The 21517-nt window shown below is 43.1% G+C and overlaps 1 protein-coding gene across 1 annotated transcript; it reads right to left on the bottom strand.

Moving 5' to 3' along the window:
* Positions 1 to 4999: 4999 nt before the first annotated feature.
* Positions 5000 to 20209, bottom strand: LOC109886693 (sulfotransferase 2B1-like). Its single transcript, XM_020478313.2, has 6 exons — positions 19949 to 20209; positions 19396 to 19604; positions 19146 to 19272; positions 18953 to 19050; positions 8341 to 8521; positions 5000 to 5327 (listed from the first exon to the last, which is right to left on the bottom strand). Exons 1-5 carry the CDS (start codon positions 20085 to 20087, stop codon positions 8378 to 8380), a joined length of 717 nt encoding a protein of 238 aa, XP_020333902.2. The 5' UTR covers positions 20088 to 20209; the 3' UTR covers positions 5000 to 5327; positions 8341 to 8377.
* Positions 20210 to 21517: the final 1308 nt, after the last annotated feature.

Genomic DNA, 21517 nt, shown 5'->3' with positions numbered 1-21517 from the left:
ACACTTACCTCTAGTCCCTTTCTATGCTGAAGTGAGTAGCATAGCCAATGAGGTTGACTTTTTAGGGAAGATCAAAATACGAATGATTCTGCTGCTGTTGGGAGTGGTTTGATGGTCTCCCCTTCATCACTATTCCTGATCAATTGTAGTGATTCAAATGCATAATTCACCTAATGCACATTTTTCAAATGTTCCATCTTACCTCTTCCGGAACATTTTCAATAATTTGATGCAATTTACAGGGACTTCATTCGGAATTGGAAACAGCCGATGATTCAATTTACTACCCTAGAGCATCCCAAATCTCCGGGTGGTCTGTTTTTTACCCAATTGTAAATTATATATTTTCCATATTGAGTTCCCCATGGAAAGCTTTCAAAAGTTGCATAGTCATTTTATGTAAACATGTTTCTCTGGCTAAAAGCTCTGATGTGTGAGAACCGAGTGATGATGACGATAATCATTTGGACAAACAGACAAACAGACAGGGATGCAGACAGGCAGGCCTGGTTTGGAACTTTAAGAACTGGGGACGTTGGTCCCAGATGGCACAGGAAGCCTGGCTGTCTCAGTTGCTCTTCCAAGACACCCCCTCCACTCATGAATGAAACGCTCATTACTGCCCAGGCCAGGCCAGGCTCTACACAGCTGCCCCATTATAACCAGGGTGAGCCGGACAGAAACACTGTGCGTGTGTGTGTGTGTCTGTCTGTCTGTGGGTCATCAGCATTGAGACTATGTACCCAACACCATCACTTTACACTCCATTACAGATTAAACTCATTCTGTTGCATGGCCTTTTAAGAGTCCTCTGTCTCTGTGGCTGAACGTCATGGATCAGCAGCTAATTCTAACAATATGTTCTATTCAGTATTCCAGAGACACTCAGCACTGTGTGTGTTTGTTAGCACATGAGTATAGTGTGCATGTATTGTGTAGTGTGCTTGCGTAACGTATGTGAAACGGCTAGCTAGTTAGCAGTGGTGCGCGCTAAATAGCATTTTAATCGGTGACTTCACTTGCTCTGAGACCTTGAAGTAGTGGTTCCCCTTGCACTGCAAAGGCCGAGGCTTTTGTGGAGCGATGGGTAATGATGCTTCGTGGGTGACTGTTGTTGATGTGTGCAGAGGGTCCCTGGTTCGCGCCCGGGTATGGGCGAGGGGACGGCCTAAAGTTATACTGTTACACTTGCATATAGTGTGCTGGCATATAGTGTGCTTGCATATGTCTTGTACTGTATGTTGGAAATATACTATAAGTTCTAGTCTATATCTGTGGAGCCTGTGCCTGTCTCTGAGCAGGATTGACTGTATTCTGTCTTTGTTGCTGGTTGGTGGGTTATAGACACTGGGCCAGGCTTCTTTTCTTCACAGTTCCCTCAGTGGCTAAGTGCCTTTCCATGTTCTGACATGATGGAGCATTACGATGGTCTAAATGAGAGGGGACAGGAATTAAATGTCTGTCACACCCGTTTTAGGCAGCAGCCTGCGATGGCCTTCTCTCTTGTCCTCACCCAGCCTTATTTACAGGAGAGGCAGCTGGACCATGGGCAGAGGGGGTACTCTCTCTCTGTCTCTCATGTTGTTCCATACTCATTTTCTGTCATATATTGCTCTCTCCTTCGCTTGATATACAACATTCAATTTCTTGCTCGCGACAATTTTCTTGATCGTCTCTCTCCCTCTATCTGACACACGCAGGGTCATCACCCAGGGAACAGTGGGGACGTTGAGGGTGGGTATTATGTTGGCTAAACACCCCAGAGCATGTCACACAGTTCCCCTGACATGAATCCATGTGAAAACATGTAGATGTTAAGATGGCTGGAGCCAGGACTGGACATGTGGACCTCAGTAGGGCATATAGGGCTCTTGGATGTGAGAAATATGCTCTTGATTCAACCATGATGAATAATTATAATGGATTGCATAAACAGTATAGTGCACAGTGACTAAACACTTTGGTCACACAACCATCAGTGTCATGCTACTCTCTGAAACTAAGGAGGGTTCTGGGGAGAGTCCTCTTCAGACAGACAACTCTCCCAACAAATCGTGAGGTTTGCTAAGGCAGGGCTTAAAATGTGGGCGGGAGTTGTTCTCATGTTTAGCTAGGGCAACAAGCAGATATGGCAGTGACGTCACCGGTGTGGCGCATCCCATTTCCAACTTGTCCTCCATGTCACAACTCACGCCGGAACTTCTACAGACGCGTATGCAGGAAAATTAGTACATTGTGGGATGCAACCCGTCTGTCTAGAGAGACCATTGTCATGCTACACATTGAAATGTTTTTACATCTGAAGGTCTGCTGAGATTTGTCTGACTTCACTCCCACCCAACAATTTCTCTGTTACTTAATCAAAGAAGAAAGTGACTCAGTGGAGTCTCATACAGTGAAAGCTGTAAAAGTTCAGAGCAGACCAGTACCTATATTCACCAAAGGTTGGGACAGATATTCGCAGTGACAATTCTCTCTCCTCTTAGCCCAGTGTACAGATGGAGGGGTGTGAAGAGGATCCCCACATGCGCTGTGTGTGTGTCTCAGTCGGAGCCTAGTAAAACTGAGGTGTTCTCTGGACAACAGGAGGACTCCTGAGCATCTTATCACAACAGAGTTTTTCTCCTCTTAGCCTGTTTCCATTCATTGTTTCACTGCGCATAACTTAATTAACAGTTGTTAGAATAACACATGCACTGCACAGTGTGCATTAGCATAGCTATGGTACTTCTATGAAGTGAATGTGAGGACGGCTATTGTGATGATTTTAGCCCTTTGCTGACCTCCTCACTCAGTTCTACATGTTTGCTAGGTGCAATTCCACGACAGGTTGGACCAAAGATATTTATGATGTTTTGGATCTTCCTGAAATAAAACCATATGAAGGCCCTTTGGGGAAGGATGTTTTGAATACCTTTTGAACTCTAAATCCAAAAATATTCATGAGAAATAATTGATTAAAATTGGTAAATTTGTGACACAACAATGATGAGTCTGTAGATGCTATAAAGTCAGTCTTGGTGTCATTTGAAATATGAGTAGTGTTTAGATTAATAATAGCTAAATGTCTTTACATTCATTGATCCAAAACATTATAGATATATCTATGTAAATGAAAATTCAACATACAATATATATACAAAAGTATGGGGACACCCCTTCGAGTTGATGGATTCTGATATTTCAGCTACACCCGTTGCTGACAGGTGTATAAATGGAGCACACATCCATGCAATCTCCATAGACAAACACTGGCAGTAGAATGGCTTTAATGAAAAGCTCAGTGACTTTCAACGTGGCACTGTCGTAGGATGCCACCTTTCCAACTGCTAGACCTTCCCCTGTCAACTGTAAGTGCTGTTATTGTGAAGTGGGAGCAACAACGGCTCAGCCGCGAAGTGGTAGGCCACACAAGCTCACAGAATGGGACCACCGAGTGCGGAATCGTATAGCGCGTAAAAATCGTTTGTCCTCAGTTGTAACACTCTCTACCGAGTTCCAAACTGCCTCTGGAAGCAACTTCAGCACAATAACGGTTTGTCGGGAGCTTCATGAAATGGGTTTCCATGGCCAAGCAGCCACACACAAGCCTAAGATCACCATGGACTCTGGAGCAGTGGAAACATGTTCTCTGGAGAACTGAATCCCACTTCCCCATCTGGCAGTCTGACAGACGAATCTGGATTTGGCGGATTCCAGGAGAACGCTACCTGCCCCAATGCAGTGTCAACTGTAAAGTTTGGTGGAGGAAGAATAATGGTCTGGGACTGTTTTTCATGGTTCGGGCTAGGCCCCTTAGTTCTAGTGAAGGGAAATCTTAACGCTAACGCATAAAATGTTATTCTAGATGATTCTGTGCTTGCAACTTTGTGGCAGCAGATTTGGGGAAGGCCCTTTCCTGTTCCTGCATGACAATGCTCCGGTTCACAAAGTGAGGTCCATACAGAAATAGTTTGTCGAGATCGGGTTGGAAGAACTTGACTGGCCTGCACAGAGCCCTGACCTCAACCCCATCAAACACCGACTGCGAGCCTGGCTTAATCGCCCAACATCAGTGCCTGACCTCACTAATGCTCTTGTGGCTGAATGGATGCAAGTCCCCGGAGCAATGTTCCAATATCTAGTGGAAAGCCTTCCCAGAAGAGTGGAGGCTGTTATAAAAGCAAAGGGGGACCAACTCAACATGAATGCCCATGATTTTGGAATGAAATGTTTGAGCAGGTGTCCACATGTAGTGTATAATATACATCAAAAGACCCATCTATTCTGAACTATAGATTCAGAGTTATATTTGGATGGTGTATGAGGGCGGCAGCAGGTCTCCACAGTGAAGTGAGTCTGGCAACACAACCACGTGCCACCCTCTGAGTGGCCAGGTGCAGTGCTCTAGCTCTGGCCCCTCCCCTGATAAACACATTCCTGCCAGGTATGTACTCTCTGAAGCACCACTTGTCTTGCCGTGTAAGTACTAATCAAGCAGCCGGAGTCTGAGAGCAACAGATGAAGATTGATGTCATTAGTTACTGAGGGGACACTCATTGGATCAGCTTGACACACTGCCACTCATTGGATCAGCTTGACACACTGCCACTCATTGGATCAGCTTGACACACTGCCACTCATTGGATCAGCTTGACACACTGCCACTCATTGGATCAGCTTGACACACTGCCACTCATTGATATAAACTGTGATCGGGAGGATTATGACCTTTTGTTAATGTGTTCGCATAACTTCCTCATCATGTTCCCATGAGCTGACAGGTTGTTCGGAGTCAAGCTATGTGACTGATGTAACAACAGCTTTTTATGTACACGTCAGCCTTTCTGGAGTTAATATATCATCCCTTCTGGTTAATGCACTGCCACAAACTGGGAGGTTTTCCAATGTGTCAATGTCAGGGAGTTAAATGTCCCCCTCGTGTCCCTTCATCTAGCTATTGCAGTTAACTGTAACATTTAGATTTTTTTTGAGTTGTTAAAACCCAACTACAACAAATAGGTCACACAATATTTTTGTTATATTAGCATATCAATTTTATTATATAGTTTTACTATATTGGGTTGTGTACATTATATGTACATTCACAAAAAGTGAGAGAATTCCAAGACTTGTATGAAGCGTATCCATCAATCTCCGGCGTCATGGAGGATAAGGGCCCTATCCTGATCCCCAGAGGCCTGTCCTCCTCCTCCTCCCCCACAGGACTCAGGAGGACACGCCCACATGAAGGTCATGGGACAGTCTTTCATCTGGTAGCTGTAGACGGTGTCAAAAATACCAATCTGCTCCTCTGTGAAAGTGTTTCTCCCAGTCACCGATTATACCTGTAAACAGAACAAGGCCTCCATTATTATGGCCAATCTCTCCACAGCACTGTAATTTTTATTAGGATTCCAATTAGCTAAGGCCATAACGCTAGCTAATCTTCCTGGGGTCCAACACCAATTAACAAGACATTACAAACAACCACAATCAAGACTTCAAACATTCAACAAGTAGACAATACAGATAATTAAAATACCTGACAGGAAACACATTTAACATTCAGTTGATACTTTCTATTTGCTGTCCAGGTATATGGTCTATCGCATTAGATGTTCTTTTATTTTTTTCTTGAAGGTGGATTTACTTTTTGCCTGAGAAATATGGATTGGTAAAAAGTTTCATTCAGCTATAGCTCTATATAAAACTGTAGATTTAAGGCAATTTGTCCTTGGCTTGATTTGTTTTTGCTACGCGGAATTTGTCTGTCTGGTTCGGTGGTTGTGTGTGTTGCTAGTATGTACTAATTGGACAGAAAAGTACTGTGTTTTTTAAATGTTTAAATATAACATTCCTAAAGAAAATCAGAAGACTAGATAGTAATTTGTTTTTAACGTGAAGCCATGAGAGATTCTGATGCATTTTAATAATATTCATTCGGTTAGAGCAATGAAGAGAATCTGGTAACCCTGTTTTGAGCCATTTGGAGCTTTTTTACATCTTTCTTTGCTGCAGGGGACCACACAACTGGACATTACTCTAAGTGTGATAGGACCATGGATTGACCATACAACTGGACATTAATCTAAGTGTGATAGGACCATGGATTGACCATACAACTGGACATTAATCTAAGTGTGATAGGACCATGGATTGACCATACAACTGGACATTACTCTAAGTGTGATAGGACCAGGGATAGACCATACAACTGGACATTACTCTAAGTGTGATAGGACCATGGATTGACCATACAACTGGACATTAATCTAAGTGTGATAGGACCAGGGATTGACCATATAACTGGACATTACTCTAAGTGTGATAGGACCAGGGATAGACCACACAACTGGACATTACTCTAAGTGTGATAGGACCATGGATTGACCATACAACTGGACATTAATCTAAGTGTGATAGGACCAGGGATTGACCATATAACTGGACATTACTCTAAGTGTGATAGGACCAGGGATTGACCATAAAACTGGACATTACTCTAAGTGTGATAGGACCAGAGATTGACCATATAACTGGACATTACTCTAAGTGTGATAGGACCAGGGATTGACCATATAACTGGACATTACTCTAAGTGTTATAGGACCAGGGATTGACCATACAACTGGACTTTACTCTAAGTGTGATAGGACCAGGGATTGACCATACAACTGGACGTTACTCTAAGTGTGATAGGACCAGGGATTGAATGACCTGATTCAGAGCGCTAGATGTTACATTTTATTGTAACAGAAATTCCCTTACCCATCTTAATAACAATATTATCTATGTGTTCTGACCATGATAAAGCTGCGTCCAACATCACGCCTAGCAGTTTTTTTTTTCACTTGCTCTACATGTATTCTATTCATCGACAAATTAAATTGGGGGTCATCAGCAAGCATATATCTTGAACCAAATACAATACATTTAGTTTTAGAAATGTTCAACACAAATTTGTTCATATCAACCCACTCAGACAACATTCTTAGTTCACCGCTCAGTACATCTGTTAGCTTATTACATTCTGATGCTGCACTATACATTGTAGAGTCATCAACATACATGACCACTCTTGCTTTGTTCATTACTGAAGGTAAATCATTAGTAAAGATAGAGTAGAGCAGTGGGCCTAGGCAGCTTCCTTGAGGAACACCACAATGCATATCTTTACTATTTGAAAAGCTACCATTAATGAACACTTTTCATTCTCCTGGATAGATAGCTGCATCCTTAAAACCATAACGTTTGAGTTTTCCTAGTAACAGTTCATGATCAATTACTTCAAAAGCAGCACTGAAATCCAACAACACTGCACCAACTAACTTCCTATCATCTATACTCTAACCAATCTGTCATTTGTGCTAAGGCCGTACTCGTAGAATGCCCTTTGTATGCATGCTGGAAACCCGTTATCAGATCATTACATGAGAAATAATACTTGATTTGTACAGATACAATTTTTTGCAATAATTTACTTAACACAGGCAGCAAGCTTATAGGACAACTTTTAGGACCAGTGAATTTATCCTTAGGTAGTGGAATAACCTTAGACTCTTTCCAGACTTCTGGGCACACCCCATACATCAAGCACTTATTAAAAATATGAGAAATCTTATCTGTACCAGGTGACTTGTCATCCAAAAGAGACAACAGCATCTTTTCTACCTCTTCTCATTCTACTTGATGAAATTTGAACCCGCATTGCCTCTCCTTCATGATACAATCTTTTATAAGGGTATATGACATGGAGCCATCAGTTGGAATCATAGCATTCCTCAACTTGTCCACTTTGGCCTGTAGAATATGAATTAAAGTAGTTTACGATGTCATGTGGTTTTGTAATAAATATACCCTCTGATTCAACAAAAGAGGCAGACATGTTTGAATTCCTACCCATAATAGTGTTCAACGTTCTCCACAGCTTTTTCCCATCACCCTTCATCAATTTTGTGCTGATAGAATCCCTTCTTGTTTCCTTTGTTTAGCTTGGTCACAAGATTTATTAATTTACATTTTTTTTTTGCTTATTATTTTTACTTATTTTGCTTATCAAACAAAGTACCAGATTTATCTGCTACTTTTTGGCATCACAACGTTGAATCATTACATTTCTCAGCTCATCATCAATCCATGGGGCACCATTTGACCTCGCAGTGCATTTTCTTAAAGGGACGTGCTTATCAGCTGTACTGATAAATAATTTCGTAAACAAACTTAGTGACATTTCAGGATCATCCTTACTACACACTTCTAACCATACTGTGAGTGCAGGGGAGGTCTATGGTACTGTTCTATCCTTCTGACACACAACTCTAGTCAGGATTGTACTCCTGTTGAGCAAGGGAGCCTCACCTTTCCTCATGAATTTGCCTTTGCTGTGGTCCATGATCTACTTTGGGTTCTGAGTGTAGTTCACCATGGCGTTATCGCTCATGCTGCTGAAGCTGCAGTGTCTCAGGGAGTTGGTTAACTCCTCGCCAACCAGGGGGCACTGCAGGAAAGAGCTGATCCTCTCCACCGAGCCTTGCAGGTCCTGAGGAAAGTCAATGCTCTTATTATAGATATGGACAAAGAGGGTGGTTTTCACAAAAGGCTGAATTGATCCTCTATTTCTAGTCTATCAACAGCATTTGTGGCATACTAAGACCAAACGCTCATTAGGTTGGATACAGTTGGTTGGTGGAACTCCACGATGGCGTAGCAGTGCAGACGCTGTTTGTTGTTCTCCCGTGCACATATTAAATATTTCTTATTTTTTGTATATATTTCCAATATATTTTTCCATTTTTTAAAATTAAATGTATCTTCCGGCAACCTGTCTCACCCAATGTGATACAGATCTGCTATTTTTGGACCTTATAGCCAGAACCTCAATCAGCAGCTAAACAGCTAATTAGCAATTTAGTCATTGTTAGCTACTGCAAGCGGCCTTTACTTTTAGCACAGACACCAGACTCTTTTAGCCTGGATAATTACTTTCCAGCCTGCACAGTGCGTTATCAACCCTGAGCAAATCGGACAGTTTTTTTCCTCCACGACAATGCCGGATTCCTGCCGTAAGCTCTGGATCATTACTCCAGATCATCGTTGCTATCTAGCTGCTACCGAGTGGCTATAGTGGCTAACACCCTTGTCCCGAAGCTAGCATCAGTTAGCCGAGAGCTAGGCGCATCTCCCGGCTAGCAAACAAAATTACTCCAGTGAGAATACCTATTTGCCAACTGGCCTGGACTCTGTCAACATGGAACCCCGCCATTCCATCATGACTGGTCTACCGACGTAATTCCATCCGCTGTGCCCCCAACTGACCTTTGCCGGATGTCGGAGCAGACGCTTCTACTAGCCCTGGCCTGCTAACTTTATTAACATATGATATATATTTTTTAACGCTGTGTCTCCCGCTTGCTAGCGTAGTAACGACTACCTAGCGGCTTCCCTATTTCATCTATTGCTGTTAACTGAACCCTATGATCACTTGGCTACATAGCTGATGCCTGCTGGACTGTTCATTAATCACGGTACTCCATTTTGTTTATCTGTCAGCCCCAGACTCGAACTCAGGACCTGTGTGTAGTTAACTGACCCTCTCTGCCCATTCATCGCCTTTTTACCTGTTGCTGTTGTCTTAGCTGATTAGCTGTTGTTGTCTTACCCGTTGTTGTCTTTGCTAGCTCTCCCAATCAACACCGTTGATTGCTTTATGCCTCGCTTTATGTCTCTTTCTAATGTCAATATGCCTTGTATACTGTTTAGGATATTTTTCATTGTTTTAGTTCACTGCGAAGCCCCAAGTCCCACTCAACATGCCTCAGATAACTGTTTTGTCCCACCACCCACACATGCGGTGACTTAACCCAGCATAACTTGTGCATCCAGAGATGCAACCTCTCTTATCGTCACTCAATGCCTAGGTTTATCTCCACTGTACCCTCACCCTACCATACCCATCTGTACATTATGCCCTGAATCTATCCTACCATGCCCAGAAATCTGCTCCTTTTATTCTCTGTCCCCAATGCACTAGACGACCAGTTTTGATAGCCTTTAGCCGTATCTTAATCCTCCTTTGTTCCTCGGGTGATGTGGAGGTTAACCCAGGCTCTGCGTGTCCCCGTGCGCTCTCATTTGTTGACTTCAGTAACCTGCAAAAGCCTTTGTTTCAAGCATGTTAACATCAGAAGCCTCCCCTAAGTTTGTTTTACTCACTACTTTAGCACACTCGGCCAACCCTGATATTCTTGCCGTGTCTGAATCCTGGCTTAGGATAGCCACCAACAATTCTGAGATTTCCATCCCCAACTACTACATTTTCCGTCAAGATAGAACTGCCAAAGGGGGAGGAGTTGCAATCTACTGCAGAGATAGCCTGCAAAGTTATGTCATACTTTACAGGTCTATGCCCAAACAGTTTGAACTTCTAATTGTTAACAATCTTTCCAGAAATAAGTATCTCACAGTTGCTGCCTGTTATAGACCACCCTCAGCTCCCAGCTGTGCCCTGGACACCATATGGGAATTGATTGCCCCCCATCTATCTTCAGAGTTCGTTCTGTTAGGTGACCTAATTTGGGATATGCTTAACACTCCGGGCAGTCCTACAATCTAAACTAGATTCCCTCAATCTCACACAAATTATCAAGGAACCCACCAGGTACAACCCCAAATCCGTAAATATGGGCACCCTCATAGATATTATCCTGACCAACTTGCCCTCCAAATACAGCTCTGCTGTTTTCAATCAGGATCTCAGCAATCACTGCCTCATTGCCTGCGTCCGCTGTCAAACGACCACCCCTCATCACTGTCAAACACTTCCTAAAACACTTCTGCGAGCAGGCCTTATAAATCGACCTGGCCCGGGTATCCTGGATGGATATTGACCTCATCCCGTCAGTAGAAAATGCCTGGTCGTTCTTTAAAAGTAATTTCCTCACCATCTTAAATAAGCATACCCCTTTCAAAAAATGTAGAACGTAGAACAGATACAGTCCTTGGTTCACTTCAGACCTGACTGCCCTCAACCAGCACAAAAACATCCTGTGGCGGACTTCACTAGCATCGAATAGTCCCCGCGATATATGCAACTTTTCAGGGAAGTCAGGAACCAATACACGCAGTCAGTCAGGAAAGCAAAGGCTAGCTTTTTCAAACTGAAATTTGCTAGGAATCACTGTCACCACTGAAAAATCCACGATAATCGAGAATTTCAAGAAGGATTTCTCTACGGCTGGCCATGCTTTCCTCCTGGCTACCCCAGCCCCGGCCAACAGCTCCACACCCCCCGCAGCTACTTGCCCAAACCTCCGCAATTTCTCCTTCACCCAAATCCAGATAGCAGATGTTCTGAAAGAGCTGCAAAACCTGGACCTAGGCTAGACAATCTGGACCCTCTCTTTCTAAAACTATTCACCGCCATTGTTGCAACCCCTATTACCAGTCTGTTCAACCTCTTTCGTATCGTCCGAGATCCCTAAAGATTGGAAAGCTGCCGCGGCCATTCCCCTCTTCAAAGGGGGTGACACTCTAGACCCAAACTGTTATAGACCTATATCCATCCTGGCCTGCCTGTCTAAAGTAATCAAAAGCCAAGTAACGAACAGATCACAGGGGCGGAGCTAGCATGTTGGAGTGAACGGCTGTGCGTGAGAGGCTCCTGCAACTTTTTTGCGAAATAATCTAATTTAACCTACTTTATGGCACTTTTTACAACAAACGTTTCTTTCTAATACAAGATTGTAATTTTTTATATGAAAATGCCGAGTAATAAGCGACCAAAGGACAATAAATCCACAGCGGCGGCCTACTCCCCACTAAACAACGAGACAGACATGGCGGGAGGCACATGCAACAACGTGACACTTACAGAACTTACCCGGGCTTTGGGGGAGCTACGTGTTGCTATAGCTGAGGATCTTAAGGCCACTATTGCTGAACTGGACACCAAAATCGAGAGCATCATTCGAACGGTCGCTTTGCATGGCCAGAGTATTGTGGACCTTGAGAAAGCTTCTGAATTCAACGCTGGTAGGATCGACGAGTTAGAGAAGCTATGCACGTCATTGCAGGATACTGTGCAGAGGCTTTCTGTGAAAGTGGTGGACCTGGAGGGCCGATCCAGACGTAATAACCTTCGCGTTGTTGGTCTGGCAGAGGGGGTAGAGGCGGGCTCTCGCCCCACCGACTTCTTCGCCAAGCTATTGAAGGATGCAATGGGATCGGATGTTTTGGATTCGGATTCCCAGCTGGACCGCGCACATCGCTCCCTTGTCCCAGTGCCTGGACCGGGCCAACGTCCTCGCCCAGTAATCATCTGTTGTCACAGTTTCAAGACCAAGGATCTTATCCTGCGTGAAGCTCGAATGAGGGGCAACCTGTCAAATAAAGGGCATCCATTCCGTGTCTATGAGGATTATGCGCCCGATGTGGCAAAGCATCGCGCCGACTACAGAGATGTCATGACCAAACTCTACAAACTCCATCTTCGCCCAGCCTTACTCTTCCCTGCAAGACTAAGAATTACCCCGCCTTCCGGTGAGAAGATTTGGCTCTCCTCGGTTTTGGACGCAGAGAAGTTTATCCGGGGATATACACCAAAATTAGAGTGCCTTGTTATTGCGTGTTAGGGTCTGCTCATGGACTCGAATCCATACTATACCATATTGGGTGAAAACGTATTAAACGGGCTCAACAAGGGCTACCGAACATGTAAGACGCTGAGCAGACCAATGAATGGCGGTCAGAGCTCTCATTTAACGTTAAATTCACTTTCATCCCGGCTGTGCTCAGAGCGATGCATATTTTTTACTTCCAGGTTTGATCACTGACACCTTCGGACGGATATACTTATATTCCCCCACTTTTGTTTTGTTTCGTTATTTATTTTACAATCCTTACATTATTCTTACTACCATACCATTTATTTATTGCTTGCGGGGGACTGGGGGTGATGGTTGGGAGGGGGCAGACACCTGGTTAGCAAGTTGATGTTTTGTGCCATTCTGCCTTTGTCTGGCCGTGGGCCTCTCTCCCGACTAGTCCCACCAGCCCTCTGCAGTGCTTATGTCTGTGTAGGTGTGCGTACATATAATTACTATTTGTACTTTATTACTATTTTCTCTTAGCATTTTAGTATTATGTATGTGTATATTTTAAATCAGTGTAGATTGTTATTCTGGGGTATGAATGTGTGTATGTGTATATGTGCATGTGGATGTATATACATATTCTTTAAATATCTATTTTTATATATGATTTATTTTGTGTGGGTATGTATACATACATGGATATGTATGTATATATGTGTGTATGTATATGTATGTATGTATATGTGTGTATGTATGTGTATGTATGTATATGTGTGTATGTGTGTGTATATGTATATGTGTGTATGTATGTATGTGTGTACATGTGTGTATGTGTATATGTATGTGTATGTATATATATGTATGTATATATATATATGTATGCATATATTATTCTTTCTTTCTTATTAAACATGTTTTTTTATGGGGGGAACGTTTAATTTAACAAATCCTTGTTCCGATCTCCTGACCCACAGTATGTAAAGGTACGGCTGACTATGTCGGTTGCGGATGGTTTATTTTTTGACCGGCAGTGCTTAGCAATATAATCTTGAGGCTATATCTTGCTTATCTCTGGGATTGACCCAGGATGACGCTTAAATGCGCAATATGTTTAAGTTGCAACTTATTCGGTTTAGGTTTATTAGATGCTAACTGAACACTTAACTCGCGGGAGCCTCCTCAGTTCAAATGTTAGTAGAAGTTCTAGGATAGTGAGAGGTGAACGTATAGTTGGGATTTTATTTTTGTTTTACCTCTTGTTCGAGGTCGCGCCATGCTTTTTTGGCATCGGCCAGACAATGTGTTTATTATTTTTATTTTTCCTTTTTTTTCTCTCCTGTTTGTACATGCCTGTTAAATGTGGGTTGATGGGGGGGTAAGTGTTGGGGAAATTAGGGGTACAGGGTGGGAAGTAAAGGTGCTTGCAGGGGGGGAGGGGTGGGTTGGATACTGCTCGGGTGTAGGTGCTACATATGCTGATCGTGATGGTTTGGTGCGCTTTCTTACCTTTTTATCAAGTTACATGGTATGCAGGCCACCATAGGAACTACAAGCGAGAGGAGGGCGGGGCTTACATTCACTTCCTGGAATGTCAAGGGTTTAAACGAACCAATTAAGAGGGGCAGGGTCCTAGCCCACTTGAAAGCTTAAATGTAGGTGGGTGGGGCAAGTGTATCACTCTAACTTCTCTGCCAAAACGAGAGGCACAGCGATTCTGGTACGGAAAGGAATTCCCTTTCTACATAAAACCACTATTGCGGATAAAGAGGGTCGGTATGTGATCGTAATAGGAGAAATCCACTCTACTTCAGTAACTCTACTAAATATCTATGGGCCAAACATTGACAACCCCTCTTTTTTCAAAAGAGTCCTTGCCCTGATTCCAGATATCTCCCATACTAACCTGGTCATTGGAGGGGACCTTAACTGTGTGCTAGACCAATATTTGGATAGATCCTCTACCCGGCGAACCCCTACCTCCTATTCAAGCGAATTCTTGAATACCTACATAAAAAATTCGAACTTATTTGATATATGGAGGATCGCTAACCCTACGGGTAGGGAATACTCCTTTTACTCTCATGTTCACAAGGTTTACACTCGAATTGACTACTTTTTGTTGGATGTTAGACTACTCCCCTATACCTGTAATGTGAGGTATCATGATATTATAATCTCGGACCACAGTCCACTCACCTTCTCCCTGAGATTGGGTGACATTGTACCAAATGAGAGGGTCTGGAGGTTGAATCCTCAGCTCCTCACAGAACCAACATTCTGTGAATATCTTAAAGACCAAATAATTTTTTTTTTGATACCAACGACAACACATAGACCTCCCCAGCATTATTGTGGGAAACACTGAAGGCTTATCTGAGAGGCTGTATCATCTCCTTTCAGGCTGCCAGGAGTAGGCAAAACAGAGGAAAACTGGAAGAACTGGAGGGACAAATTCACTTACTGGATAGGGAGAATGCTAGCCACCCATCTATGGAGAAACATAACAAAAATTACCTCTTTAAAATTTTTATATAATCAGATTCTCTCAGCTAAAATTGCTAAATCCTTTCTCTATGCCAAGCAAAAATATTTTGAGTTTGGTGACAAACCACACAAATTACTCGCCAGACAACTTCGAAAAAATGTGAGTGACCGAATGATTCACAGGGTTAAATCTGCATCTGCGGAATTACTCTCTTCCCCCAAAGACATCAATGACAGATTCCGGCAGTTTTATGAGACTCTATATACATCTAAAGCGGATCCTAACCCCTTAATTATGCAAACATTTTTGGAGGACTGTAATTTTCCTGCCCTGAACCAGGAAGATTCTAACTTCCTGAATAAGGAAATATCTCTTGATGAAATTCGAGAAACAATTAAATCTCTAAAGAGTGGCAAGACCCCGGGCCCAGATGGATACCCTGGTGAATTCTATAAAACATTCAGCAACATGCTCTCTCCCTACCTGCACAAAATGTTGGTTCAGGCCAATGAGGATGGAGCTCTCCCTTCTACTTTGGACGAAGCGTTCATTACAGTTATATATAAGAAGGGTAAAGATCCAGAAGAGGTAGGGTCATACAGACCAATATCTCTCCTTAATACAGACCAAAAGATTTTAGGAAAAACTCTGGCTAACAGGCTTAGCACTTTAATTGGCAAATTGGTCCATTCGGATCAGACCGGCTTTATCTCTAACAGAAACTCATTCTTCAATCTCAGGCGCCTCTTCAATATTATGCATTCTCAGAGGTTACCCAACGTGGACCTTGCCGTCATATCTCTTGACGCCGAAAAGGCCTTTGACCAAGTTGAGTGGCCCTATCTATTCAAGGTCCTACAGAAATTTAATATTGGAGATAGGTTCATAAATTGGATCCAGCTTTTATATAGGAACCCCTGTGCCAGAATACTCACTAACCAATCATTGTCGCCCCGATTTAACCTCAATAGGGGGACAAGGCAGGGTTGTGCGCTGTCACCTATGCTCTTCGCCCTAATTATCGAACCGCTCGCTCAGACGATTAGATCTCATGCAGCAATACACGGCTATAATACTAAAGATACCCTAAATAAGATCTCCCTATACGCAGATGACATCCTCCTCTATGTAACAGAACCCCAGGCTAGTATCCCAGCTATTCTTGATGTGATCAATTTGTTTGGTACCTTCTCGGGATACAGAATAAATTGGAACAAGAGTGAATTAATGCCCATACGGTCGCAAAATACCTCCTGGCTAGAACATCTCCTATTTAAGTTATCTTCAGAAAAATTTACCTACCTAGGAATTGTAGTTACCAAACAATACTCCTTACTATTTAAAGAGTATTTCCCCTCTCTGATACAAAAACTCAAAGCAAACATACTATTTTGGAGAACTCTACCAATTTCTCTGCTCGGAAGAATTAATGCCATTAAAATGGTCTTCCTCCCACAACTGCTCTACCTATATCAGAACATCCCAGTATTCATACCTAAATCCTTTCATAAACAACTGGACTCAATTATCAATCCTTTCATCTGGGATTATAAAACACACAGGATAGGTAAAAAACACCTCTGTAAATCCAAGATGGAAGGAGGATTTTCTCTCCCAAATTTTATATTTTATTACTGGGCCGCTAACCTCCGCGTTGTTACGTTTCTGCTGGACGACGTACTTCCGGCATCCAGCTGGCTTAGTATGGAACGTGAGGAGTGTCACCCCTTCTCTATTGGCGCTGTGATTTTGTCGCCTGTCAATCTGGAGATGTCACTTTATTGTAACAATCCTATTATACATAGCACAGTCCGAATCTGGAAGCAAATTAAAGTCCACTTTGAGCTTAGACCAATGTCATTCATTCAACAACAAAAAAAATCCAAAAAGGGGGGAAAAAAAATAAAATAAAAAAAAAACAGATCACTGACCATTTCGGATCCCACCATACCTTCTCCGCTGTGCAATCCGGTTTCCGAGCTGGTCACGGGTGCACCTCAGCCACGATCAAGGTACTAAACGATATCATAACCGCCATCGATAAAAGACAGTACTGTGCAACTGTCTTCATCGACCTGGCCAATGGTTCCAACTCAATCTCTGTATTCAATCACTGTATTCTTATCGGCAGACTCAACAGCCTTGGTTTCTCAAATGACTGCCTCACCTGGTTCACCAACTACTTCTCAGATAGAGTTCAGTGTGTCAAATCGGAGGGCCTGTTGTCCGGACCCCTGTCAGTCTCTATGGGGGTACCACTGGGTTCAATTCTCAGGCCGGCTCTTTTCTCTGTATATATCAACAATGTCGCTCTTGCTGCAGGTGATTCCCTGATCAACCTCTACACAGACGACACTATTCTGTATACATCGTGCCCTTCTTTGGACACTGTGTTAACAAACCTTCAAATGAGCTTCAATGCCATACAACACTCCTTCCGTGGCCTCCAACTGCTCTTAAATCACTAGTAAATCTAAATGCATGATTTTCAACCGATCGCTGCCCCGCACCCGCCGTCCGACTAGCATCACTACTCTGGACGGTTCTGACTTAGGTATTTACAGTTGTCCAGATATTCTAGATGTCTGGCTAGACTGTAAACTCTCCTTCCAGACTCATATTAAACATCTCCAATCCAAAATTAAATCTAGAGTCGGCTTCCTATTTTGCAACAAAGCCTCCTTCACTCATGCTACCAAACATACCCTCGTAAAACTTACTATCCTACCGACCCTCGACTTCGGTGATGTCATTTACAAAATAGCCTCCAAAACTCTACTCAGCAAACTGGATGCAGTCTATCACAGTGCCATCCGTTTTGTCACCAAAGCCCCATATACCACCCACTACTGCGACCTGTATGCTCACGTTGGCTGGCCCTCTACATATTCGTCGCCAGACCCACTGACTCCAGGTCATCTATAAGTCTTTGCTAGGTAAAGCTCCGCCTTATCTCAGCTCACTGGTCACCATAGCAACGCCCACCCTTGGCACACGCTCCAGCAGGTATATCTCACTGGTCATCCCGAAAGCCAACATCTCCTTTGGCCGCCTTTCCTTCCAGTTCTCTGCTGCCAATGACTGGAACGAATTGCAGAAATTGCTGAAGTTGGAGACTTATATCGCCCTCACTAACTTTAAGCAACAGCTATCTGAGCAGCTTAGCGATCGCTGCAGCTGTAAATAGCCCATCCAATCTACCTACCTCATCCCCATATTGTTTTTATTTACTTTGCTCTTTTGCACACCAGTAGTTCTACTTCCACATCATCATCTGCACATCTATCACTCCAGTGTTAATTTGCTCAATTGTAATTACTTCACTACTATGGCCTATTTATTGCCTTACCTCCTCACACCATTTGCACACACTGCATATAGATTTTTCTACTGTGTTATTGACTGTACGTTTGTTTATTCCATGTGTAACTGTGTTGTTGTTTGTGTCACACTGCTTTGCTTTATCTTGGCCAGGTCAGAGTTGTAAATGAGAACTTGTTCTCAACTGGCCTACCTGGATAAATAAAGGTGAAGTAAACATTATTTTTTATTTTTTTTATTAAAAAGAATCTGTGAATATCTACAATGCAATAATTAATTTTTCCTAAAGCTATGTTCACGTATGTCACTTAAAATAGCATCTCACAAAGGTCTATTTGTAATCTATGACTAATATTTTCATGTCTGAAGGATAGCCTATTTCTGTAGTTACACAACCTCAGAGACTCATGAGACTGTAATACAAGTGTTGTGTTCTGATGCGCTTAAATGGACACGTCTACAATATGGTTACGGGTGACACAACTGCAATGAGGAAGAGAGAATGTAATGGGATGTTTGCAATTGATGACAACAACAATACATATCAGACAGTGATAGACAAGAGTTATCCTACCAGCCACATCTCCTCATAAGAGATATAAAGAACATTTGCCAAGACTCCTGCTTGACTCGTCCAGCCTTTCACATGATCGAACCAAGACCCATAACTCACTGCAAAAAGGGTAAACGTTGGATTAGATCTGACTGTTAACAGTAGGATTAAATCCCAGAATTGCTTGAGGTACAAATCATTAGTGTCAACTCACCTGATCCCTTCAGAAAACTATTCAGAAACTCATCAAATGAATTGGGTTCTGGGAGGAACTTGGCCATTTTATGGAAGTGGTAATATGACACAGCAACATCTTTGGGGTTTCTGGCGACATAGATGACCTGAGAGATGGGGTGGAGATAGTGTCACTAACTATCAATATATTATTTTCATAGAGTTGCTTTACAAAATAGGAAATGTCTCACAGCTTTGAGAATAGTCTCTTCAACATAACCACATCCTACCTTAGCTTTGGAGCCCTGAAGCGCAGAAGACAGCAGGTTGTAGGGCAGGTGAGTGGTGATGATTCGGTCCCCCTGGGTGGCTTCCAGCACCTTTGCACTGCCATGCTGTTCCAGCCAGGGGGCTCGTGCCCAGTTGGGTACAGTTTTGGAGAGTTGTGGGTCCCCTCTGTTTTTCACAAGAGTGACAATCTCCTGCATCCAGGTAGTCCCTTTAACCAGAGATCACAAAGGGAAAGAAAGAAGAGTTAAAGAGAGAGAACTGTACATCTAAGACCTCTGTATTCATTGAATCCCTGCCTAAACCACTACTTCCATAAAGACAGATGGTCTGAGAGAAGTGGATCTTGAAAGCAATTAATCATTGACAAGTTAAACCAACAGTAACAATACAATAACCTACTGGAGTCTGTGCATATACAGTTATTAAAGCCCTGACCGTTTGCTTCAACTGCAAAGTGTGAAAGAGGAAAAAGTCCTGCAGTTGGCTAGTGTTGCAGTATGTCTAATGTGTTGTGACACCGAGCAGTGGTGTGACAGAGCTGTCCTGTCTCACCTGATTTGGGGTAGGTGGCGATGACAGTGTCCCTGTCCTGAAACTGGAAGTGGAGGGCATAGTTCAGGGAGTCCTGGGTGTGAATGTGCCCAGGGAATGCGATGTGATGGAAGGTCTCTGTCACGTCCAGCCTGGCCATGTCTGTCAGCTTGTCTACCTAACTGCCTGTCTCTCTCTGTCTGTTTTTCTGACTGACTATTTGTGAGGAGGGAAGTATGAGATGATCTGGCTTCCTACAGATCTTAAATAGCCAAGCAGTATGTCATGACGTTGGCCTGTGGGTAACACCAGCCTTAGTAAAGTTGAACATTTATTTTGAGGCCTTTAACTCTACAGCACTCATCAGTTCTCTTCTCAGAAGTCCATAGGTCATCCCTGTAGACTGCCCAAAACTAGTTCCTTACAGCTGTTGACTTATACAGTGGGCAAAAAAGTATTTAGTCAGCCACCAATTGTGCAAGTTCTCCCACTTAAAAAGATGAGAGAGGCCTGTAATTCTCATCATAGGTACACTTCAACTATGACAGACAAAATGAGAAATAAAAATCCAGAAAATCACATTGTAGGATTTTTTATGAATTTATATGCAAATGATGGTGGAAAATAAGTATTTGGTCAATAACAAAAGTTTATCTCAATACTTTGTTATATACCCTTTGTTGGCAATGACAGAGGTCAAATGTTTTCTGTAAGTCTTCACAAGGTTTTCACACACTGTTGCTGGTATCTCAGCCCATTCCTCCATGCAGATCTCCTCTAGAGCAGTGATGTTTTGGGGCTGTTGCTGGGCAACACGGACTTCAACTCCCTCCAAAGATTTTTTATGGGGTTGAGATCTGAAGACTGGCTAGGCCACTCCAGGACCTTGAAATGCTTCTTATTGTCATGCTGAAAGACCCAGCCACGTTTCATCTTCAGTGCCCTTGCTGATGGAAGGAGGTTTTCACTCAAAATCTCACGATACATGGCCCCATTCATTCTTTCCTTTACACGGATCAGTCGTCCTGGTCCCTTAGCAGAAAAACAGCCCCAAAGCATGATGTTTCCACCCCCATGCTTCACAGTAGGTATGGTGTTCTTTGGACGCAACTCAGCATTCTTTGTCCTCCAAACACGACGAGTTGAGTTTTTACCAAAAAGTTATATTTTGGTTTCATCTGACATTCTCCCAATCTTCTTCTGGATCATCCAAATGCTCTCTAGCAAACTTCAGATGGGCCTGGACATGTACTGGCTTAAGCAGGGGGACACGTCTGGCACTGCAGGATTTGAGTCCCTGGCGGCGTAGTGTGTTACTGATGGTAGGCTTTGTTACTTTGGTCCCAGCTCTCTGTAGGTCATTCACTAGGCCACCCCCGTGTGGTTCTGGGATTTTTGCTCACTGTTGTGATCATTTTGACCCCACGGGGTGAGATCTTGTGTGGAGCCCCAGATCGAGGGAGATTATCAGTGGTCTTGTATGTCTTCCTTTTCCTAATAATTGCTCCCACAGTTGATTTCTTCAAACCAAGCTGCTTACCTATTGCAGATTCAGTCTTCCCAGCCTGGTGCAGGTCTACAATTTTGTTT

The sequence above is a fragment of the Oncorhynchus kisutch genome, linkage group LG3, assembly GCF_002021735.2.
Source record: "Oncorhynchus kisutch isolate 150728-3 linkage group LG3, Okis_V2, whole genome shotgun sequence".
Lineage (NCBI taxonomy): Eukaryota > Metazoa > Chordata > Actinopteri > Salmoniformes > Salmonidae > Oncorhynchus > Oncorhynchus kisutch.
The sequence above is the reverse complement of the archived record's forward strand: the minus strand, read 5'-3'. Positions and strand labels throughout refer to the sequence as shown.